The sequence below is a fragment of the Bicyclus anynana genome, chromosome 11 (assembly GCF_947172395.1).
Source record: "Bicyclus anynana chromosome 11, ilBicAnyn1.1, whole genome shotgun sequence".
NCBI lineage: Eukaryota > Metazoa > Arthropoda > Insecta > Lepidoptera > Nymphalidae > Bicyclus > Bicyclus anynana.
In genome coordinates, this window is record NC_069093.1 from 14,332,575 (window position 1) to 14,353,541 (window position 20,967).

Sequence of the window (20,967 nt, forward strand, 5' to 3'; positions counted from 1 at the left end):
AACGCAGAAACAAGTATCAGAAAAAGATGAAAGTTGGCGTTAGTATCTAATGACATCCGGTGTACGGAAAAAGAAATACCAGTCACTTTCTGGACCACCCCCTGGGTTTCGAAACACGATAAGTTTTACTTTTCCTATATTATTTGCACAATGTGATATTTTTAGACATTTTCATTTGATTATAATGATTTTAATGATTACGTGCTAGAGAATTCGTTACTAACTGTTCCCGTGCTGTTCCTGCCTTTTTTTATTCTTTTACAAGTTAGCCCTTGACTGCAATCTCACCGCATGGTAAGTGATGATGCAGTCTAAGATAAGAAGAAGCGGGCTAACTTGTTGTTGTTGTTGAAAATCCACACCCCTTTCGGTTTCTACACAGCATCGTACCGGAACGCTAAATCACTTGGCGGTACGTCTTTGCCGGTGGGGTGGTAACTAGCCACGGCCGAAGCCTCCCACCAGCCAAATGCCTTCTGCATCGGTCGATTTCCATAAGTGGAAAATGATTGCGTTTTGCAGTTACGTGTGCTTTGGGGTTAGATCGATGTGTGAATTGTCCGAATATATTTATTTACAATGATTTTCTACTGTAGATATGTTACGTGGATTACGTGCCTACAAAATCACCGCAAAAGATCATCCGAATTTTGCTACTCTACTAAGCGCACACATGCACAATTTTGTTTTTACTTACGTTATATATTTATGTACTGACCACACATTTCGTGTTGTTTTTTTTGTAGACAATATTTGTATATTTTTTTCTTCTTCTACTTGCTACTTAGTAAAATAGCAAATGTCAGAATGAAGATAAACAATCTTGAGATCAGAATGAAGATAGAATTTCTGACCTTAATAAACAAAAAACATTATGTTTTTGCATCCGGATGAAAAGCATACAAGGGTTCCATTTCTTATAATTTATGTGAGTAACTCTAAAAACAAGATTAACCTAATCTATAAGCCAAATCTCAAATTATATCTGCTTTCTCTACTAACGCATATAAGCGTTTTAAATTCGGTTTTAAACTATGCTAATGCACAAATAATAGTGCAATTAAAGCCTTAATATTAACCACTTTGATGATCGTTCATAAGACGTCCATTGCCTCACCTGTGGTGTTTAAATTGCTGTAATAACACAGTTTACAACTCTTGAAGCTTTTAAATTCGGAATTAATAAACATTATACTTTGATAACTACTTTATTAGGGTTAAGATGCGTTCACTGGATTATAGGACACTAATTAGATATTTTTTTCATTTTATAACCCCGAGTAAGAATTTTATTCAGGAGATCTCACACTTCTGCGATGACATGATCTTTGCCATTTTATAATAGAACAGTTTGTCAGCTCATTCACCCAGTGTAAGTGCGATTGGAGTCTGGAGTTTGTATCGTTAATGTATGTGATAGACCTTTAGTAAAACAAAATATGCAAAATGGAAAAATTCGTTCTACAATAAAAATAATCAAACTTCATCTAAGAATATTTTTTTTTTACTCTTTACAAGTTAGCCCTTGACTACAATCTCACCTGATGTTAAGCGATGATGCAATCTAAGATGGAAGTGGGCTAACTTGTTCGGAGTAGGATGAAAATCCACACCCCTTTCGGTTTCTACACGACATCGTACCGGAACGCTAAATTGCTTGGCAGTAGGTTAGGTAGTTACTATCGTCTTTGTCGGTAGGGTGTTAACTAGCGACGGCCGAAGCCTCCCACCAGCCAGACCTGGACCAATTAAGAAAATCTCAATCGGTCCAGCTGGGGATCGAACCCAGCACCTCCGTCTTGTAAATCCACCGCGCATACCACTGCGCCACGGAGGATAGCGTATTTAATACGTTTTCCTCGGGTGGAATGGTTTCATTTCCATTTTCATTATGATTTCAAATATTATATTAGAAATCATAAGTAACACTACAGTCCTCAATTACCGGATACTCAGTTCCGTGACAACTCCTCACCAAACACAGTGGCCTCCATGACGCAGCGGTATGCATAGTGGATTTACAAGACTGAGGTCCTGGGTTCGATCCCCAGCTGGGCCGATTGAAGTTTTCTAGATCCGATTGATGGAGGGCTTCGGCCGTGGCTAGTACCTATCACCCTACCGACACAGACTTATCACCAAGCGATTTAGCGTTCCGGTTTTCGTGTACAAAAAGAAAGGGGTGTGGATTTTCATCCTCCTCCTAACAAATTAGCCCGCTTCCATCTTAGATTGCATCATCACTTACCATCAGCGGGATTATTATGTAACTCGGTGTACCATTCAAGTAGTCAGTCACTACATCGTTTTTCATCGTAGTTTCGTTTTTGCAATGATTTCTTTTTAACATTGTGTTTTCAACGAAATGACACAATAATCGTCATTGATAAAACCAAACATCATTGCCACTTGATGTAAAATGGCGTAGGTAAGGTAGAATAAACTATATTAGATGATCACAAATACGAAAATACGACGAAAATCGATGTAGTGAGATACATAATAAGACCGCAGTTGAGATTGTAGTCGTGACAACTCCTCGCCAAACACCCTTAAAGTTATCTCTTAAACGGTGTCTGACAAAGCTAAGTAAGCTTTAATTCATTCGTAATTCTCAGAAGACAAGTTAAAATGAAGATGTAATACGTACATTCATATAAAACCATTGTAACCTCCGCCTACGGCACATATCCCATACCTTTGGCCTACATACCCATAGGTACCTCGAGATCGCAGATTACGAACCGGTAAACGTTTGTAACTCATAAAAGCTTGTCGATAAACGATTATAATTTGTGTTATTTTAAGTGCTTGCACACGCATTTTGAATTCGATTGCATGTTTATACTTGACTGTTCTGTCCCCCTAGCCAAGTAGTATTCTTCGGAAACTAAAAAAATTTATGGGAATGACAGATCTTGATCACGTGATCTGTCGATAGCAAATGTCATTCCTATACATCTTTCTAGTTTTCAAAGCGTTGGCGATCGTAGAAAGAGAATCGACGTGCCACTTCGCTGGGGGGGCTGTAATAAAAGAATAGAAGCTACCTGTACTGTGGTCTTTAAACATAAATTAAAGCAAAATTAGCTGAAAAAATAAATTAAACACAAAAACATTTACTCTGGAACTACTGTAAGGCCTAGTTTGGACTACTTTAGCATTTCAGTCGAGCAGCACACTAAACTACTTGCTAACGTCCAAAAATCGTTCGCACGCGACTAAAATACTAAAGTAGTCTAAACTAGGTATAAGTACCCAAAAAATCTTTTTTAAATCTATCAAAATTATTGCAAGAGATAAGAAAAACAAATATTTTACATAAAAATAACTTTTGTGACAGCGGACAGAATGGACAGTGGTAGACTACGTGGTACAATACGTAATCTTGTATGATACTAATAATTTCTAATATACCTATTATCGTACAAGAAAATGTCCATAACCTTGACTTTGATATTACCAGATGATTCCCCATATTATTTTCTTTAATATTATTAAGGCTAGCGTGGTTTTACTCAAAAGAACAATCAATTAATAAACTTTCACAATTTTCCGGTCAATGCAAGTAGAAATTTTCTATCCATTGGACAGATAAAAAGGCTCCAGCTAAACTTTCTTTAAGCGAGCCAAAAAAAAGAACATAAAAGGCGAACCAGGCGAATAGAACATAAATGAGTGCACGTAATCACTTTTGACCAACGTCCACTGGTCCACCTAATGAGAGCATTTCATTTAATTGCTCCACAAATAAATGCTGAATGACGCTGAATGCAGCAGCGATTTCAAACGGTTCCGTACGTGACAAGTTAGTTATAAGCTTTCCCTGTGTTGTAAGACTTTATTTTTCCCCTTATAAGTTGCGGGTGTAATGATCTTACACACACGTTACTAACAGGGCTTCCCAAACTTTTAAGAGCTTGGATGAAACTTGTGTATTCTGAATACCTTTTATTTTATGAAACATACTGGATGTTTGCACCTCCAACTTTTCAGTTGTGTGCATTTTAAGAAATTAAATATTACGTATCTCAAACGGTGAAGGAAAACATCGTGAGGAAACCTGCACACCAGAGAATTTCTTGATTCTTTCTGCGTGTGTGAAGTCTGCCAATCCGCATTGGGCCAGCGCGATGGACTATTGGCCTAAGCCCTCTCATTCTGAGAGGAGACTCGAGCTCAGCAGTGAACCGTATATGGGTTGATAACGACGACGACTGGATGTTTAGGGATGATGACAGTTTTTTAAATTGTATATAAATTAAAAGTATACTAATAGTAAAGCAATTTTGTAAAAGGAACAGGGTATCTGCGATCATTACTTTCGAAGCTACAGGGATTTAAAGAGTCAGATTTGCGGCGCTGCCGCGGATCCCTGAAAAACGCCCCATACAAAATGGCTTGAAATAATGACGTCATAGGCAATGTAGTGCTCGTTAGATTTGTATGCGCGTTCAAACAAAATTACTAATATCTTTGTTATTTGTGCGTTTATGCTTATAGTTCATATATTAAAAAATGTCACATTTAATGTAAGAAAGCTAAAACTGTATGAATTTTCATCTAATTACGATAAAATATTTTTAATAGATTTTGAAATTTTATAATCTCATTTATTTTGCAAATATCCAGATAATCTTTGCTTTTTATGTATAAATTAGTTAACATTGACCTTATTTACCCGAATGTATCATAAAAATCAATATATTCAAACCTAGTCATCATCCCCATTAACGATATCAAACTTACTTGTATGTATAGGTATCATACTGATACAATGATTACAAATAAAATACACTGTAATTTAAATAACATCAAAAGCTTTTATTAGATATAAAAATAATTAAAAGTGTAACAATTTAATTCTTTATTTTAACTATAAATGTGAATAAATAGGCACATCTTAGCCAACATCCAATATATGGTGATACCTAAATAATTGTGCGGAACTCTAGCCACTTTTCTACGGAACCCGCTTTGAGAAGCGCTGCGTTACTTTATCGCGAGAACGATGACATATTTATTTTAGCTATTAGCTGGTTTACGAACATACAAGACATATTTATTTATAAGTAAAGAACGGCTTTATTTGGTTTACGAATGTATCAATTTTGTACTTTTTATGTAGTGCTGAGAGTTTGCTGGTTTTGTGAAATTGATCATACCAAATATGGATGTATAAAATCCATACTTTCAACTGTTTATTACCTCATTATTTATATTATTCTTTACAAGTTAGCCCTTGCTAACGCTAAATTGCTTGGCGGCACGTCTTTGCCGGTAAGGTCCTGTCAAGGCTTAATTAAGAAAACATCAATCGGCCTAGCCGGGGATCAAACCTAGGACCGCCGTCTTGTAAATTTACTGCGCATACCATTCGCCATCAAGGACGCCATGCACCTTTAGATAACTTTCCCGGCAACCATGATTTTCAATATAGTACACAGCAAAGCTTCCTGGCGTCAGGACTAAGCGCTTAGGCAGACGATACTTTTCCGGGTGAACTTTGTCACTAACTATTAAAAAGTGCTACTAGAATATTAACCTTCGACGTACGAATTTTAGTACGATGTCATGATGAAGACGTTCACTTACTATCGTGAGATATTTCAGTCAAAAATGGTCATTACAGCGGCAACACTGCATAACAAGCATAACACCAAAGCTTTCCTCTTGTAAAATGCTGCGACGACGGCTCGACGTCTCCGTGGTGCCGTGGTATACGCGGTGGATTTACCCAGCTGGACCGATTGAGGTTTTCTTAATTGGTCCAGGTCTGGCTGCTGTGAGGCTTCGGTCGTTACCACCCTACCAAAAAAAATGTACCGCCAAGCGATTTAGCATTCCGGTATGATGTCATGTAGAAACCGAAAGGGGTGTGGATTTTCATCCTTCTCCTATCAAGTTAGCCCGCTTCCATCAGGTGCAATTGTAGGTAAACTGGTACCTACATATGGTAGACTCAGTAACACGAAAAACCTAACGACGGATATATTTGTGGGTTTTTAATCTCTGAAATCAAAGAAGGAACTTCACTTATAGTTAGTTATTGATAAATCTGCCATTACAGCGGTCTTACCATGTTACGTAGCTAAGTGTTGGGCAGACAAAGTTTCCGTGCAGAAAATCCACCCATGTAAAGACCTATGTAACCTGTTAACTCAAGAGTCAAGTCGTAAGTTCAAGAAAAACGACGCTAGCTGCCTATTTTCACAAAGCCCTTAAGATTCGTGTGTACGACTTAGTCTAGTGACCAGTTACTATTATGGTGCCTACTAGCAGTGTAACCGTACAGTGTAAATCGGCCATTACAGTGGCGTCTCACTATGCTAGCTAAATATTGGGCAGACGAAGTTTCCGCGCGGAAAATGCAGCGGTCTGCAGACCGATGCAACCTGTCAAAGACTCAGTGACTCAAGAGTCAAGTCACAAGTTCAAGAACAGCCGCGCTAGCCGCTTAGTTTCAGAAAGGCGTCTAGTGTACCTATAACTTATTCTAGTGACCAGTTACTATTATGGTGCCTACTAGCAGTGTAACCGTACAGTGTAAATCGGCCATTACAGTGGCGTCTTACTATGCTAGCTAAATATTGGGCAGACGAAGTTTCCGCGCGGAAAATGCAGCGGTCTGCAGACCGATGCAACCTGTCAAAGACTCAGTGACTCAAGAGTCAAGTCACAAGTTCAAGAACAGCCGCGCTAGCCGCTTAGTTTCAGAAAGTCCGCAGCTTTAGCGTCGGACGCACGCGGGTACTGCAACGCGATCGAGTTGTGTGCATACGTTACATATTAGAATTTTTAAACGAGTGATTTTTTCCCGCACTATAAGGTTTTTGCTGGCAGGTCGTCGGACAACCAACGATGCAGAACTTCATAAGGTCAGTTTGCTAGGGTTGCCAATCTTAATCTGCACTTTTTGAAATGTTTTTCAAATTTTAATTAATTTCACTCTGAAAATGTTCTTGCCTAAAAACAGCAATTTCCACCTACTAAATTACGGTAATTTTAGTAATTAGTAATTTAAAAAAGGCTGTTGGCCAGAATAACTCAAAATTCATTGTTGTGAAGTTTTGTAGCATTATTTCGAGACAAAGTTTCGGTAAATTTATTCAGCTATTTAGTATCTATTCATCGGTTTCATTCAAAGATCGGTCTAACGGACATCCCTAATTTATTTTATAAAGGGGACAAATTTCTGCTCAAGTATTTTTACCAAATATACTAAACACTTACACACTACAAGTATTATTTAAGAAAATTTACGTACCTACGTATTATATTCTAATAATTATTTTCAGATAATTCAGTAAAATATTATTTAAGCGGTAAACAACCTTAATAATTGTCAAGTTTTTGAGTGAATATCAATAAATAAATATGTTGATAGTGGATATAATGATTTTTTTTTATTTAATTGAGTATATAACTACGAATGGCATATTTTAACTACCTACTAATTCTTGTAATTCCAAGTAACAACCCTGTTTGAGCGTCTTTTAATTAATTTTAGCAAAAAACTATTTTTTTCTCTGCTATATATAACTGAAGGCTCATAAAGTGTGTGCGGAATTTTTATAGCATTTTGTACGTGTCTTTAACCCATATAAAGGAATGTATTGTAGTCGCAAGTCGTGGTCAAGTCAAGGCAAAACAATGGACTCTCGACTCCCATAAACGTGCCGCTCTTGTGGGAAAATAGAAGGAAAGGTTATTATATGACTTTTATTATGATTAGGAATTAAATAGTATTATCAACACATGCAATTTATGTGATTACTACGCAGGCAAAATTATTTAGACCGATGAACTATTATCATATCCAGTCCTTAGATTGCATCTTCACTTCTATCATTCACAACTAATCATTTAATAAAATAAACTTGAAAAACTTAAAGATGAAGTGGGCTTTACATACTTGCAGGTAGCTACATAGTTAATAATACATTTTAGCATGTAAAAATATTAAAAAACGGTTAGCGTTAAAAGATCAATGCGAAACTTTAAAAAAAATATCACGCAATCTGCCAAGAAACATCGAATAATTTGATGTATTTTAGAATTTTAATATCGTGAGTGTTATTCATATTAATTAATTATGAAATACTGTTAAAACTCACGTGATACACCGTCGGAGTATACCCGACTAGTTTCGAACCCATACGGGGCCCTTAGTCATGAGCTGGTTCTTGCAACGCGGCACGATCCAAACTAGTCGGGCATTCTCCGTCGTTATATCACGTGGATTTTAGCCGTGTTTCTTAATAATTTGATGTACACAATACACATCCTACTCGCATAAAATATCATCATTAACAACCTGTATTCGGCTCACTGTTGAGCACGAGTCTCCTCTCAGAATGCGAGGGCTTAGGCTAATAGTCCACCACGCTGGCCAAATGCGGATTGGCGCATAAAATAATAGCAACTTTATTCGACTAAAAATCGCTAAATCTAGTGAAACGCAATAAATATTCCGAGATTCGACAAAAGAACAGTTAGAGTTCGGTAATATGTGAGTTGATATATGAATATGGTAATTTGAATAAAATATTACAGTTGTAATGTTTGTGGTGGACGGAGTAGATTGGGCCAAGGTGTAAAGGGAACACGCCGAGCTCGGTAATAATTGCACGTCAGTGTGATTTATTAACTGGTGTAATACGGTAATATGGGTAATAGTTTAGCCGGTAATCTCCGTGAAAATTGTTTATTAGGGAGCTAACGCACTGACGGTTTTATTATTATTACGTGATATTATAAAATTATTAATATAGCCTCGAGCGTTTAACATAAATAGCTTCAGATCTCAAGATATACAGGTTCGACTCCTGGGTCGGGTTATGAAAAAGCTTTTATTTCTAATAAGAAATAAGAAGTTTTGAGTATACATTTTTAGACCAGAGTTGGGATTTTTGAGGTTACCTCTTGGTTACTATCATTTACATCTAGTAAGGTATTAGATCGTTTGGGGTCCCAAGGTGCTGGAATGGCGACCCCGCACCGGAAAACGCAGTGTTGGTCGACCCCCTACTAGGTGAACTGAGGATATCAAGCGGGTTACAGGAAGCCGCTAGATGTTGGCGGTTCGAGATCGTTTTGTTTGGAAGTCCATGCAAGAGGCCTATGTCCAGCAGTGGACGTCCATCGGTTGTTAGTGATGATGATGAAGGTATTAGATTATAGATTTTAACATTATCATTCTAAGACCCCCAATATAATAGGCCTCCCCAATTTCCAAAAAGGAGGGGACTTAATCCTGCAGTGGGCTGATGATGATGATGATAAAATTATTATCAAGTTGGTAGGGCGCTTTCCATATAAAAATCGACAGAAAAACACACAGACAAGGCATGCAAATATAGATTATACCTAATCGTTTCCAGATTATATTATTCATGTCTATAGATTACTAGCAGACGCCCGCGACTTCGTCCGCGTAGAATTCAGTTTTCACAAATCCCGCGGGATTGATTTTTCCGGGATAAAAAGTAACCTATGTGTTCATCCGGAGTAAAATATATTTCCATTCCAAATTTCAGCTAAATCGCTTCAGTAGCTGCAGCGTAAAGGAGGAACAAACATACACACTTACACACAAACACACTTACAATAGACTTTCGCCTTTACAATCGTTATCAACCCAAATTCAGCTCACTGCTGAGCTCGAGTCTCCTCTCAGAATGAGAGGGGTTAGGCCAATAGTCCACCACGATGGCCCAATGCGGATAGGCAGACTTCACACACGCAGAGAATTAAGGAAATTCTCTGGTATGCAGGTTTCCTCACCGTTTGAGACACGTGGTATTTAATTTCTTAAAATGCACATAACTGAAAAGGTGCATGCCCCGGAGCGGATTCGAACCCACACCCTCCGGAATCGGAAGCAGGGGTCATATCCACTGGGCTATCTTGCCTTTAGAGTATTAGTGTGACAACTGTTGACTAAAACTATGAAACATTTGTAAAATAGTAACTTCTCTTAACTTAATCTTCTATTAACAATAATAATACATACGTAAAATGTAGATAATATGAATGTCTCAGTAGCTACAAACAATTAATGAAGCTGTACAAGTGAGAACAAGGTAATTGCTTTGCGTGTAATTCGATCACGTCGGGTATGATTGCCTTCCATCGATTTTATTGAGGAAATATCGGCATTGTGTTGTTAGAATTGAATAAAAGCTGAAGCGTCTAAACTAAAGCGTCTGGGAAACTTTATGTTTACAGCAGTTTTGGTTATAGCCGCGTAGTTCCCGTTCTCGTGGGAATAGAGGGGTAAAACATAGACTATGTCACTCGCTGATAATGTAGTGTTCCATTGGTGAAACAGTTTTTAAAATAAGTTCACTTCGTATACGCTAACAAATGAATTGTTAGTGCTTATCCAGTGCACTTTTCCCCAGTTTGATTAAATTATCTTACTAGTGCATATCCTAATCAACAACCTTATGCACGCCACTGGTTCAGTGGCTTAAGCGTTAATGCGAAACAAACTAAATATGCACATTTGCATTTTATATTACTTAGGATAATGTAGGTACTCGTAAAGTGTAAGGGTTAAAAAGGGCATGGAAGTTTACACCAATTTATACCGGACTCAATAGCAGACGTAGCGTTTAAGAATAAGATAAATATAGTTTCATAATATATTATTTAACTTGCACTCTTTCACCCACCACAGTGCAGATAGACCCTGTCCAAAGTGTAATTTAAACAACTTCCTAAAATTACATGTCCAGACTCAAAAATATAGATACTAAAATTATATGAACCTATTTTCTCCTTTAGTAAATTGCAATAAAGGCTATTTTGTAATGTACGATTTAACAAACATGAACCAAGTGGCCATCGGTACAAGATCATTATCACTGTCTCGAACCCTTTCAGCGTATTAGTCCATAAAGTATCGCAATCGTTCAGTGAGAGATTCTATACGCAACGTTCCTCTTTATAAAAGTACCGGCCCACTGGGTCTAATCGATCACCACTTTTTGTTGCGTGCTACCCGACCGGGTACAACAAATGGGTTGATATTTTGATAAATAACTTTGGATTAAAATCAGAATGATGAATATGAGGTTTAATCCATAATAAGCTAGTCTTTATTTTAATATTTGACTTTTGGTATCCCAGTTCCTCTGACCCTAATAAGAGTCCACTCCAAACTATCATCGATATAAGCATATTTTTTTCTTCTTATTTTTTTTTACAAGTTAGCCGTTGACTCAATTAACGTATTTTTACATAAAATAACATTTTAACAAAAAACTGGTATTTACGAAATTTCGTTAAAATAATCATTTTAGATGATCGTAGAAACAAAGAGACATTTGCACTTATTGTAAAATGGTGCAGTCAAGCATATTTCGTTGAAATAACTATTTTGAATCGTCACAAAAACGAAAATACTCTAAAAAACGATGTAGTGACTGATTACTTGAATGGTACACCGAGTTACATAATAACCCTTCTGGACTGGTTTAGCACCGTAACCGTGAACGTGACGTGAGATTCTGAAGTCACTGAACCAACGAGGTACTATTACTGTTTTTTAATCTCTTTGAGAAATCACTTAATGTTAATATGGTCATCAACCAGACTTGTCACTTGTTGATAAAGTCCAACTTTACATTAAATTGCAGGCGCGTGTAATAAAATTGGAGTGTAATATTGTAATATTGAAGAGTAATGTTATAATGAACTGCGCACGGCGCTGGCCGTCAATTTGTTGGGTGCGGATTCGATTACAGACTTAGATAAGGGGCTCATATAAAATTTATAACAGCAATTTTGTTACTTTATTAATATTACAGCAATATATTTACGTAAATATGGGAAATCATTTAAGAGAACCTTCTGGCCTAATCACTAACTTTGCTCTATTAGCCACCTATTATAATTAACATGAAATACAACAGCCGCATGTTTCGTATTCCGTAAAGATCGTTGTTAACGAATATGATGTTTGTAGTGATCAATCAATCAATCAATTTATTTCTTTGCAGATACATGCATTATTTATACAGGTGGTCGGTAGATGTAGATGGTAAATGTATCTTGCCAATGAGGCATGCAAATTATTTATTAAGTATTTAATGATTCAAAAGACAAACACACTGGTTAGTTATTTTGATCAGTTTGGAGTGAATACGAAATCACGTGATTTATGAATTACTCAGTAGAATTTGATTCATCATCATCACCATCATTATCAGCCGATGGACGTCCACTGTTGGACATAGGCCTCTTGCATGGACTTCCAAACAAAACGGTCTCGAGCCGCGAGTATCCAGCGGCTTCCTGCAACCCGCTTGATGTCTTCGGTCCACCTAGTGGGGGGTTGACCAACACTGCACTTTCCGGTGAGGGGTCGGCATTCCAGCACCTTGGGACCCCAACGTACATCGGCTCTTCGAACTATGCGGCCTACCCATTGCCACTTCAGCTTCGCGACTCGCTGAGCTATATCAGTGACTTTGGGTCAAAGTTAATGAATAGTCCAGCTAGTCTGTGATGAGAATTAGTTGTATATGGATTGGGCCTGTGATTGCATGACATTCACTTGATAAACGTTAAAAGTGGGAGCGTGGATTTGGGAGGTATAGGTTTTAATAGTCCAGACTCACCTTACATTTTTTTTAAACCACAATCTGATTGTTGAATATTTCACAATTGAACAATAAGTTCGTCTTTTTCAGTTATTTAACCATGTCTCTCAATCCAATTACAGGGTAAGCTCGGTAGACCTGTCTCTTGGCTGCGTGTGTTTCCATTACACGCTGATATTCTGTTGGATTTTTAGACACTTTTTATAATACAGCGTGTTTGGAGTCCTCGTAGCTTTAATTTTAAGTTTGCGACTTTACCTAATCATCATTAAATTTTTACAATAATGTAAAAAACAATGACAAATGCAACGATAGTATAAGTTATTGAACAAATGTGATACATTTGTTATCAACAAAGTACCAAGCGTCTGCTGGTTTTCTGTGAAAGGTGCGCAAACGAGGAGCAGCAGGCCGCGGCGTGCGCCACATGCTGTTAAGGGCCCTCGAATCCTTACCAGAAAATCCCGATCGAACTGAACTTGTAGAACTTGAGAGCTGATAATAGATTAGCATTTTTATGTATTTGTATATATTTGACATTTTTACTTTATAAGTAAAACCTAACCTATCCAGTTTAGATAGTAGTGGGGCCCCATTGTTTTATTTGCACCAGGGCCCTTGGTTACTTAGCTACGCCACTGCTGTCTGTATTCAATTACAGGATTGAAAAATGGACAATGGAAACGTGAAATTCAGTTTTTCACAAATCCCGCGGGAACCATGGATTTTTCCGAGATAAAAGTAGCCTATGTGTTAATCCAGAGTAAAATCTATTTCCATTCTAAATTTCAGCCAAATCGCTTTAGTTGCCGCAGCGTAAAGAAGGAACAAACATACACACTTACACACAAACTTTCGCCTTTATAATATTAATGAATGTAGATGCACTCTTCCTTTAACTTTTTAGGATCCCACTTCTTCTTTTAGTGCCATCTTCTATCGGAAGTTAGCAACCATTAAGGCTAATTTGACCTTGTTTACTGCTGCCCGAAATAGTGATCTGGTGGTAGGTACTTATCGTGAAACTGCCGTAAGTTCTTGCGCCAAGATGTGCATCGTACGTCTACGCCCAGTTCTTTGTTCACCCTTTATCTTTCCCTAGATAATAAGCTGGAGCAGCTGGCCTATTCATTATTTTGGTCTCGCCTCTATAATATTAGTGTGATAGTGTGATGTGATGTGATGGTGCTGTCATAAGATTATAAAGCATGACGTTAATATAGCGTAGTCTAATGAAAACCTTCGTAGGTAGTAATATTTTATGAGTCTTGCTGGACGTAAGCCAACCGCCACGGCGGATTGCAGGCATTTAAGGCGTGCTTCTGAATAATAGATACGTTCGCAGATCATTTCCTTTTATTTCCAACATTTCTAGACGATTAAACGCTCATTCCAGATCGCTTATTTTGTTTTTGAACGTTTTCACATCGTATTGTTTCGCTTGACAAGTCTAGAGTTTACTCGATGCTAGAATAAAGCTCGTTTCGACTATTTCTTTAATTTGTATTTAATTTCTTCTGGAAATTGTGGTTCTAGTGGTACTTATTTCAAACGCGTGTTTCATTATTTAAAATATTGGCATTATAATAATATTTTTATCTTGTTCTTGCAATGTTTAATCATTGTAGCCTGGTTACAACATAATCATTAATCTTCATAACATTACCTATATCTTTACTCTTAAGTTAGTGATGGTTAGTTTTCTCCTAACCAATTCAAACATTCCACCTTGGCCTATAGCAATATATATTTTAATTTAATAAATATGATATTACTGTGTCAATTGTATTTTTGAAAATTTGGCAGTTTTAAAAATGGTTTTACCCTGATCCTATGAATATACCTAATCATCTTGTTATTTTTATCATTACTTGGAAGGCCGTCTTTATTTACTGAAATGCAGTAATTATAGTCGCCGTTTCTCAAACTTTAATAGATAACATCAATGCAATCCATTAATTGGCGGCGCTTTTAATTCATTAAAGGAGTGAGCGTGCGTGTGGGCCGGATTCCGGGAATCCGGGATTAAATCGCGTGATGTCCTTACTTCGTTTACGTTCATACCTACTATATTTAACATTTTTACTTGATAAAACCTAACCTAACCAGTTTAGATAGTACGGGGCCCCATTTTTTTATTTGCACCAGGGCCCTTGGTTACCTAGCTACGCCACTGCTGTCTGTATTCAATTACAGGATTATTAAAAAACTAGCGAACGACCCGCGTGGAGTTCAGTTTTTCTCAAATCCCGCGGGAACCATGGATTTATCCGGGACGAAAAGTAGCCTATGTGTTAATCCAGAAAAAAATCCATTTCCAATCTAAATTTTAGCTAAATTCACACTTACACACAAACTTTCGCCATTATAATAGTAGTGATTTACACGAACTTTCGTTGATGATCTGTCCTTTAACTTTTTAGGATCTAACTTCTTCTATTAGTGCCATTTTCTATCGGAAGTTAGGAACCATTAGGGCTAATTTGACTTTGTTTACTGCTGCCCGAAATAGTGATCTGGTGGTAGGTACTTATCGTGAAACTGCTGTAAGTTCTTGCGCCAAGATGTACACTGAACGTCTACGTCCAGGTCTTCGTCACCCTTTATCTTTCCCTAGATAAGTCGGAGTATTTGAAAGTTCCTTTATCATGGCTCAGGTTTTCGAGCTTCCTCCATTAAAATTAAATCTGTACGTCCATATTTCGAACGCCTTAAACTTACTAATCGTCGTTAGTATCCAGAACCCTTTTATGTTTTGAAATCCGTATATGTTGATTGTACATTGGCAATAAATCTTCTTCTTTTGGATTTTAGCTTTTCGTATTGTCAAACCAGCATAATGCAATAAATACAATATATTTAATCATTATTATCTTTATTTTGAAGATCGTATCTTTTTGGACTGTCAATTTCCTAATTTCAAAGTTAATTCTACCTGCTCTGTAATCTCCTGAATCTTGAGAGATTTGTACTTGAACTGTTTAACAACTAATCTACACATTTTTTTACGACAAAAAGCCATAAGGAATTATAATCGATTATATCCGCCATATATATCGATTTATGCAAAAAAACCCATGATATTAATTTCCTTGCTTATAGATTGGATCGAATTACATTTATTTGCCAATAACTTTATACCGTTAATAAAATATTGATTTGGTGAATATTTAAATGGGTGTATCGAATAGAAAAATACAGTTTTCAAGACAGTTTAACAAATATAGGTCCCTAATGGTTAAACTAATACTGTTCATTACGAACTTGAAATTAAAATTACGCCGTTATTAGGTAAGTATGTGCTAATCAAAAATCTTAAAAGCTTAATTTTCTATCACTTCGTAAAGTTTGATTAGATTTTATATTAGTCTATGTTTTCATAATCATCACTCACCACGAATGACGAAATTTCGAAAACCGCTTACAAAGATAGCTTACGATAAGATATTTAAGCAGGAAGGTAGCTTACGAGTATACTCTTAGTTGATAGGTGTCCGAAAATAATGAATTTTGCGACAGGGCTGGATTAAGGAGGTCTAAGGGAGTAATCGAGGTTGTTCGCTAGTGACGTGAATATATTCGGTGACAATGTCTTGTATATTACCGGTCGATTCTGAGCCATAGAATCTCCTGAGCGAAATAAACATGTTATTATCACACAAATTTTAAATACATTTTGGTTCAAGTTGTACAAGTTACTTCATGAATAGTATTATTTATTTGTAAGAATTATTTCGTTTCGAAAAAATTCGTTAAATTTGTAAGTGATTCTTTCTTTAGTTTTTTAAAATAATCACAAACCTTTAAACTACTAATGTTTCTTGTAGCTGTTTTTTTTTCACAATGTTTTTAATTAAGCTGCGTTGTCGACTGTACCTTAACTAACTACCGTAAAGTAAAGGAAGTCACTTGAATGACGTGTGACGACGTTCGTTAAGATATCTAAACAGTATGCAGGAATTCAGCGCATGCGAGTTTGAGCTGATACGAGGAACTATACCTACAGACACGGGATACGGTTCCTTTCTTTGCACAATTAGAGAGAGTTCTTCGAAACTCTTTTTAACTCTATGCCCTTAAAGAGCCGATGACACTATTTTTTTATATCTTCCGGCGGACTTCACGTGTTTCACCGGCTTTGCGTTCTAAAGAATTGTTGGCAATGTCTAGGTTAATTATCTCTATTTAATAGTAAAGCTGACTATTGTTTTAATAGCTTCATCACGCACTGTATTATTTTTACTAGTGGACGCCGGCGTCTGCGTGGAATTCAATTTTTCACAAATCCCGCGTGAATCGTGAATTTTCCAGGATCAAAAGTATACGAGTTAATCCAGAGTAAAATTTATTCCCATTCTAAATTTCAGTGAAATCGCTTCTGTAGCCATAGTTCAGTTCAAAGGAGGAACAAACAAACACATTTTCACACAAACTTTCGTGTGTCAAAAAATTTGTTGTTACCTCATCAAAAGATAAATTTTTAATTCGGTTTTTTCATCTCCTATAACTGATACTGTTTTAGATCTATAAATAAAAAGATATGTACCTTAAACCTCGTAGTAATGAAGTAATCACATTTTTGAAAAAGTTTTCAAATCTAAGACCTGAAATAGTCAAGTTTCGACTAAATATATCAATTAACAGGTATGTATAGTTGCCTCATAGATGTTGAATTCCAAATTGTTTATTATGTGTTGCAGTACAGCTGTGAACAGCTTTGGAGAGATTGGGTCGCCCTGTCTCACACCTCTGTTTATATTAATATTTGGACCAACTCTATCTAATTTGACTCTACTTGTCATATTTGCATATTATATAGCGCATGGAGCGCCTTAGTTAAACGCTTTAATTGGAATCTCATTATTTCAATATTACTGGGCCTTGACGTGTTTTGTCTACTTCGGCAGTTTATTACAGAAATTATTACTATCTTTACTGCGCTGCTGTTGATCTTTAGAGATTAAGACAGTAGCGTCTATTAATTAATTGTCTAATTGATCTTATACCATCAATGTAGATGGTGTAATTTAGATGCAGTTTGCGTTTCAAGATAAGCAAAATTAGAACTTTATAGTGCAGATAGCGGTATGACGATTATCTGTGGAATTTTCAACGGGAAATGTATATCTTGGTTTTGTTTGTACATCTTATAGTATCGGGGTTATTGGGAGATTCTGATATAAAATGACAGGGTATATACTCTCAGTTGGGTCCAATGAAATTTTGGCTACAGAGATTCCAAATTAACTTCGAGACTTGAGGAGATTTTCAAAATAGGTACGTGTGTATTTTCAAAATATGTTTTACGCAGCTCTTGTAATTCTTATAAGTGAAAACTTCCCGACACCAACCTGCAACATAATTTTTGTAGCTGTTATTCAGTTAGGCTGAACAGGACTTGTAGCCATGTAGCACGTCGATTCTCTTTCTACAATCACAAAAGCTTCGAAAATTAACAAATGTATGGAAATGGCATTCGTTATCAACAGTTCACACTTGATCACAAGTTATCGATAGGATCTGTCATTCCCATACATTATTTTGTGTTGTTTTGGCAGCGTTAGCGTTTGTAGAAAAAGAATCGACGTGCCACATAGCTACAGGTCCAGACTCCAGCCCCCCTAGCCAACTGGCATGTCGATTCTCTTTCTACGAGCGAAAACACTTCGAAAACTAGAAAAATGTATGTGAATGACATTTGCTATCGACAGGTCACGTGATCAAGATCTATCATTCCCATACATTTTTCTAGTTTTCGAAGAGTTTGCGATCGTAGAAAGAGAATCGATCTGGCATTTGGCTACAGGGGCAGTATATATAACCCTATAACTCATGGTCTCAAGTCATAAATCACTAAGTGGCAATATTTTTCATTACTTTTATTATGTCAATACAAGATATAAAAGCAATGTTACATTATTAAAAAAAAGACGACTCCACATCCAAGTTGTTGAATCGCCTGACAATGTTGTTGAGCAAGTTATCGATAGATTACTGATAGGTTATTGGAAACGGTTGCAGATCTATAACAAACCTACCACAGATTATCATTATTAAATTTGTCACGCGCGTGTCGGCACTCCTTTTTCACCTGTCGATTCTCCTTTTGTGTGAACCCAGCTCTCTGATTTCCTTTAGAGATTGATTGATGTGTTCCAACACACGCGAGTAGCGCTCTTTAGCGCATTGAGATCAACGCTATTTGTCTTAACTGTTATCGCTTAACAGCTTTTTGTTGTTCATACCCAATTTAGTTTGTGGAATGCGATTTTATTCACATATCAGAAGTCTATAAACTTCTATTGAACGTTCATAACCTTTATTGTGTTGTTTCACTTCATTTTACATTCTTATTACTAAAGTCATACATTTTTTAATCGCGTTCATTTTATGTTTACTTATGTAATGATTTTTTCACATCATGTGATTCTTTTAAAGCTTAACGTTTAATTGAAGTCTTTATACAATTAAGAAACTTCGTACAATGCTTGAGTATGATAGCTATAGAAGGACGGATGATGACGTCAAAAGGTGATTTAGGAACTCCTGTAGTAAAGATAAACCTACTTAGGGTTCATCATCATCATTAACAACCCATATTCGGCTCACTGCTGAGCTTGAGTCTCCTCTCAGAATAGGAGGGGTTAAGCCAATAGTCCACCACGATGGCCTAATGCGGACTTCACACACGCAGAGAATTAAGAACATTCTCTGGTATGCCGGTTTTGTTCACGACGTTTATCAGCCACATTTTGAGACACATGATATTTAATTTCTTAAAATGCATACAAAGGAAGTGCATGTCCCAGACCGGATTTGAACCCAAAGCCTACGGAAACGGAGGCAGAGGTCATATCCACTGGGCTTAAATGGTTCTCTGGATATATCTGTTTTCCAAATATAATTTCTTTGTAATTATTTTTACTGTCACATTCGTTTACAGGATCACAAAATACAAAACAGAGAGGACAAAGTTTCTTTAGATCAAGCTGAACTATTTGAAAAGAATTTGTCTTTGGATCAATTTGAAGTATTTGGAATCAATAATGTATGTGTCTTTGTATAGAAAGCTCAGTGTCAACAGGTGAATCATGGTAACGCGCTGCAGCACCGTTATGCCTGTCCTAGTGTTTGTAACTCTATGTGGGTCACAATTCAATATTTATTGCACCGTGTATGGATGAGACATTTGCTGCTGTCAAGTGTTTATCTATTGGTTTTCCGTATTTGTCGTTTTTAACACAAAAACGACGAATTATATTATTTTATTTTAGACTCGTTTTATACACCGCTGATTTATTAGCGTCGAAAAACCGGTATCACAACGCAATTTGGTTTAGTAAACCGATGATTTAGATGTGGAATAGATTTATAGCTATAACTTAGCAAATCCGATTCACTCAGCATTTTTAAAATCTTCATTTGCTTCTTTGAAGTGCAAGACTTTTAAATAATTTTATTGTAAACAAATGCTGTATTAAATCTAGATCGCAAAATTTGTCAAGACAAACATTTTCTGTTTTGAACATAATGTTTCTAAAGCGTATGAGTGAATAAAACAAAGCACAATTTACACAACTAGGTATATCTAATTAGAAAAAAAGTAGACAACAAATACAAATTTTCATAACTTAGAAGATCTCACACCACACTCAGAAGTATGACACAGGTAAATAACCTAATAATTTACTTTGATATTAATCAAAGGTCAATTACTCAGTTATTAAAGTACTCGTAACTTACAACATTTCAAAATCTGTCTTCCATTGACGATGAAATTTGTGTCCATAAATAAAAAGCAATATACGCAAAACTCCTCCGTTATTAAATTCAGTTAATAAGTGGGTAATAACTAACCGATAGTGAATCACAGTTTAAATATTGGTATTTGTTGTTTTCTAATAAACGATTGACCTCTAGAGGCACTACACTCTAGATGATTATTGATTTTATGCTAAATCAATAGTAGTTATGTGGAACTCGTTATAATGAAGAAAGTTATAAAATTTTAACATGCAGTAAGTGGAAAAACCAGGTCTATCAAATGGAACAGGAGGGCATTTATATTATTGATCAATAAAAACAACTTACATTGTACTGTAATTAAAATGACCAAGAAAATTGTGCTTTTGACCAAATTATTGCATTACTAGCGAACGTCTGCGAAATCCTAATTGCCATTAAATCGTATAAAAAGCCTAAATCTCGATACCTTCCTCTGGAATAACTCTAGCTATTGATAGAAATCGCATTAAAATCCATTAAAATGAAGCGCACAGACAGCCGAATTCATATTTATACAAGGTATGTGAGGATTAGATTGTTCAAATTTTCAATATTAGCATATTGTAAGGCT

The 20,967-nt window shown here is 36.3% G+C and overlaps 1 protein-coding gene across 1 annotated transcript in view; it reads left to right on the forward strand.

Moving 5' to 3' along the window:
* Positions 1–6,688: 6,688 nt before the first annotated feature.
* Positions 6,689–20,967, forward strand: part of LOC112046508 (uncharacterized) — a 59,987-nt gene continuing 45,708 nt past the window's right edge. The window contains exon 1 of the mRNA XM_024083144.2: positions 6,689–6,878. Within this exon, the coding sequence (XP_023938912.2) occupies positions 6,862–6,878 (17 nt within the window). The 5' untranslated portion in view covers positions 6,689–6,861. The remainder of the gene's footprint in view (positions 6,879–20,967) is intronic.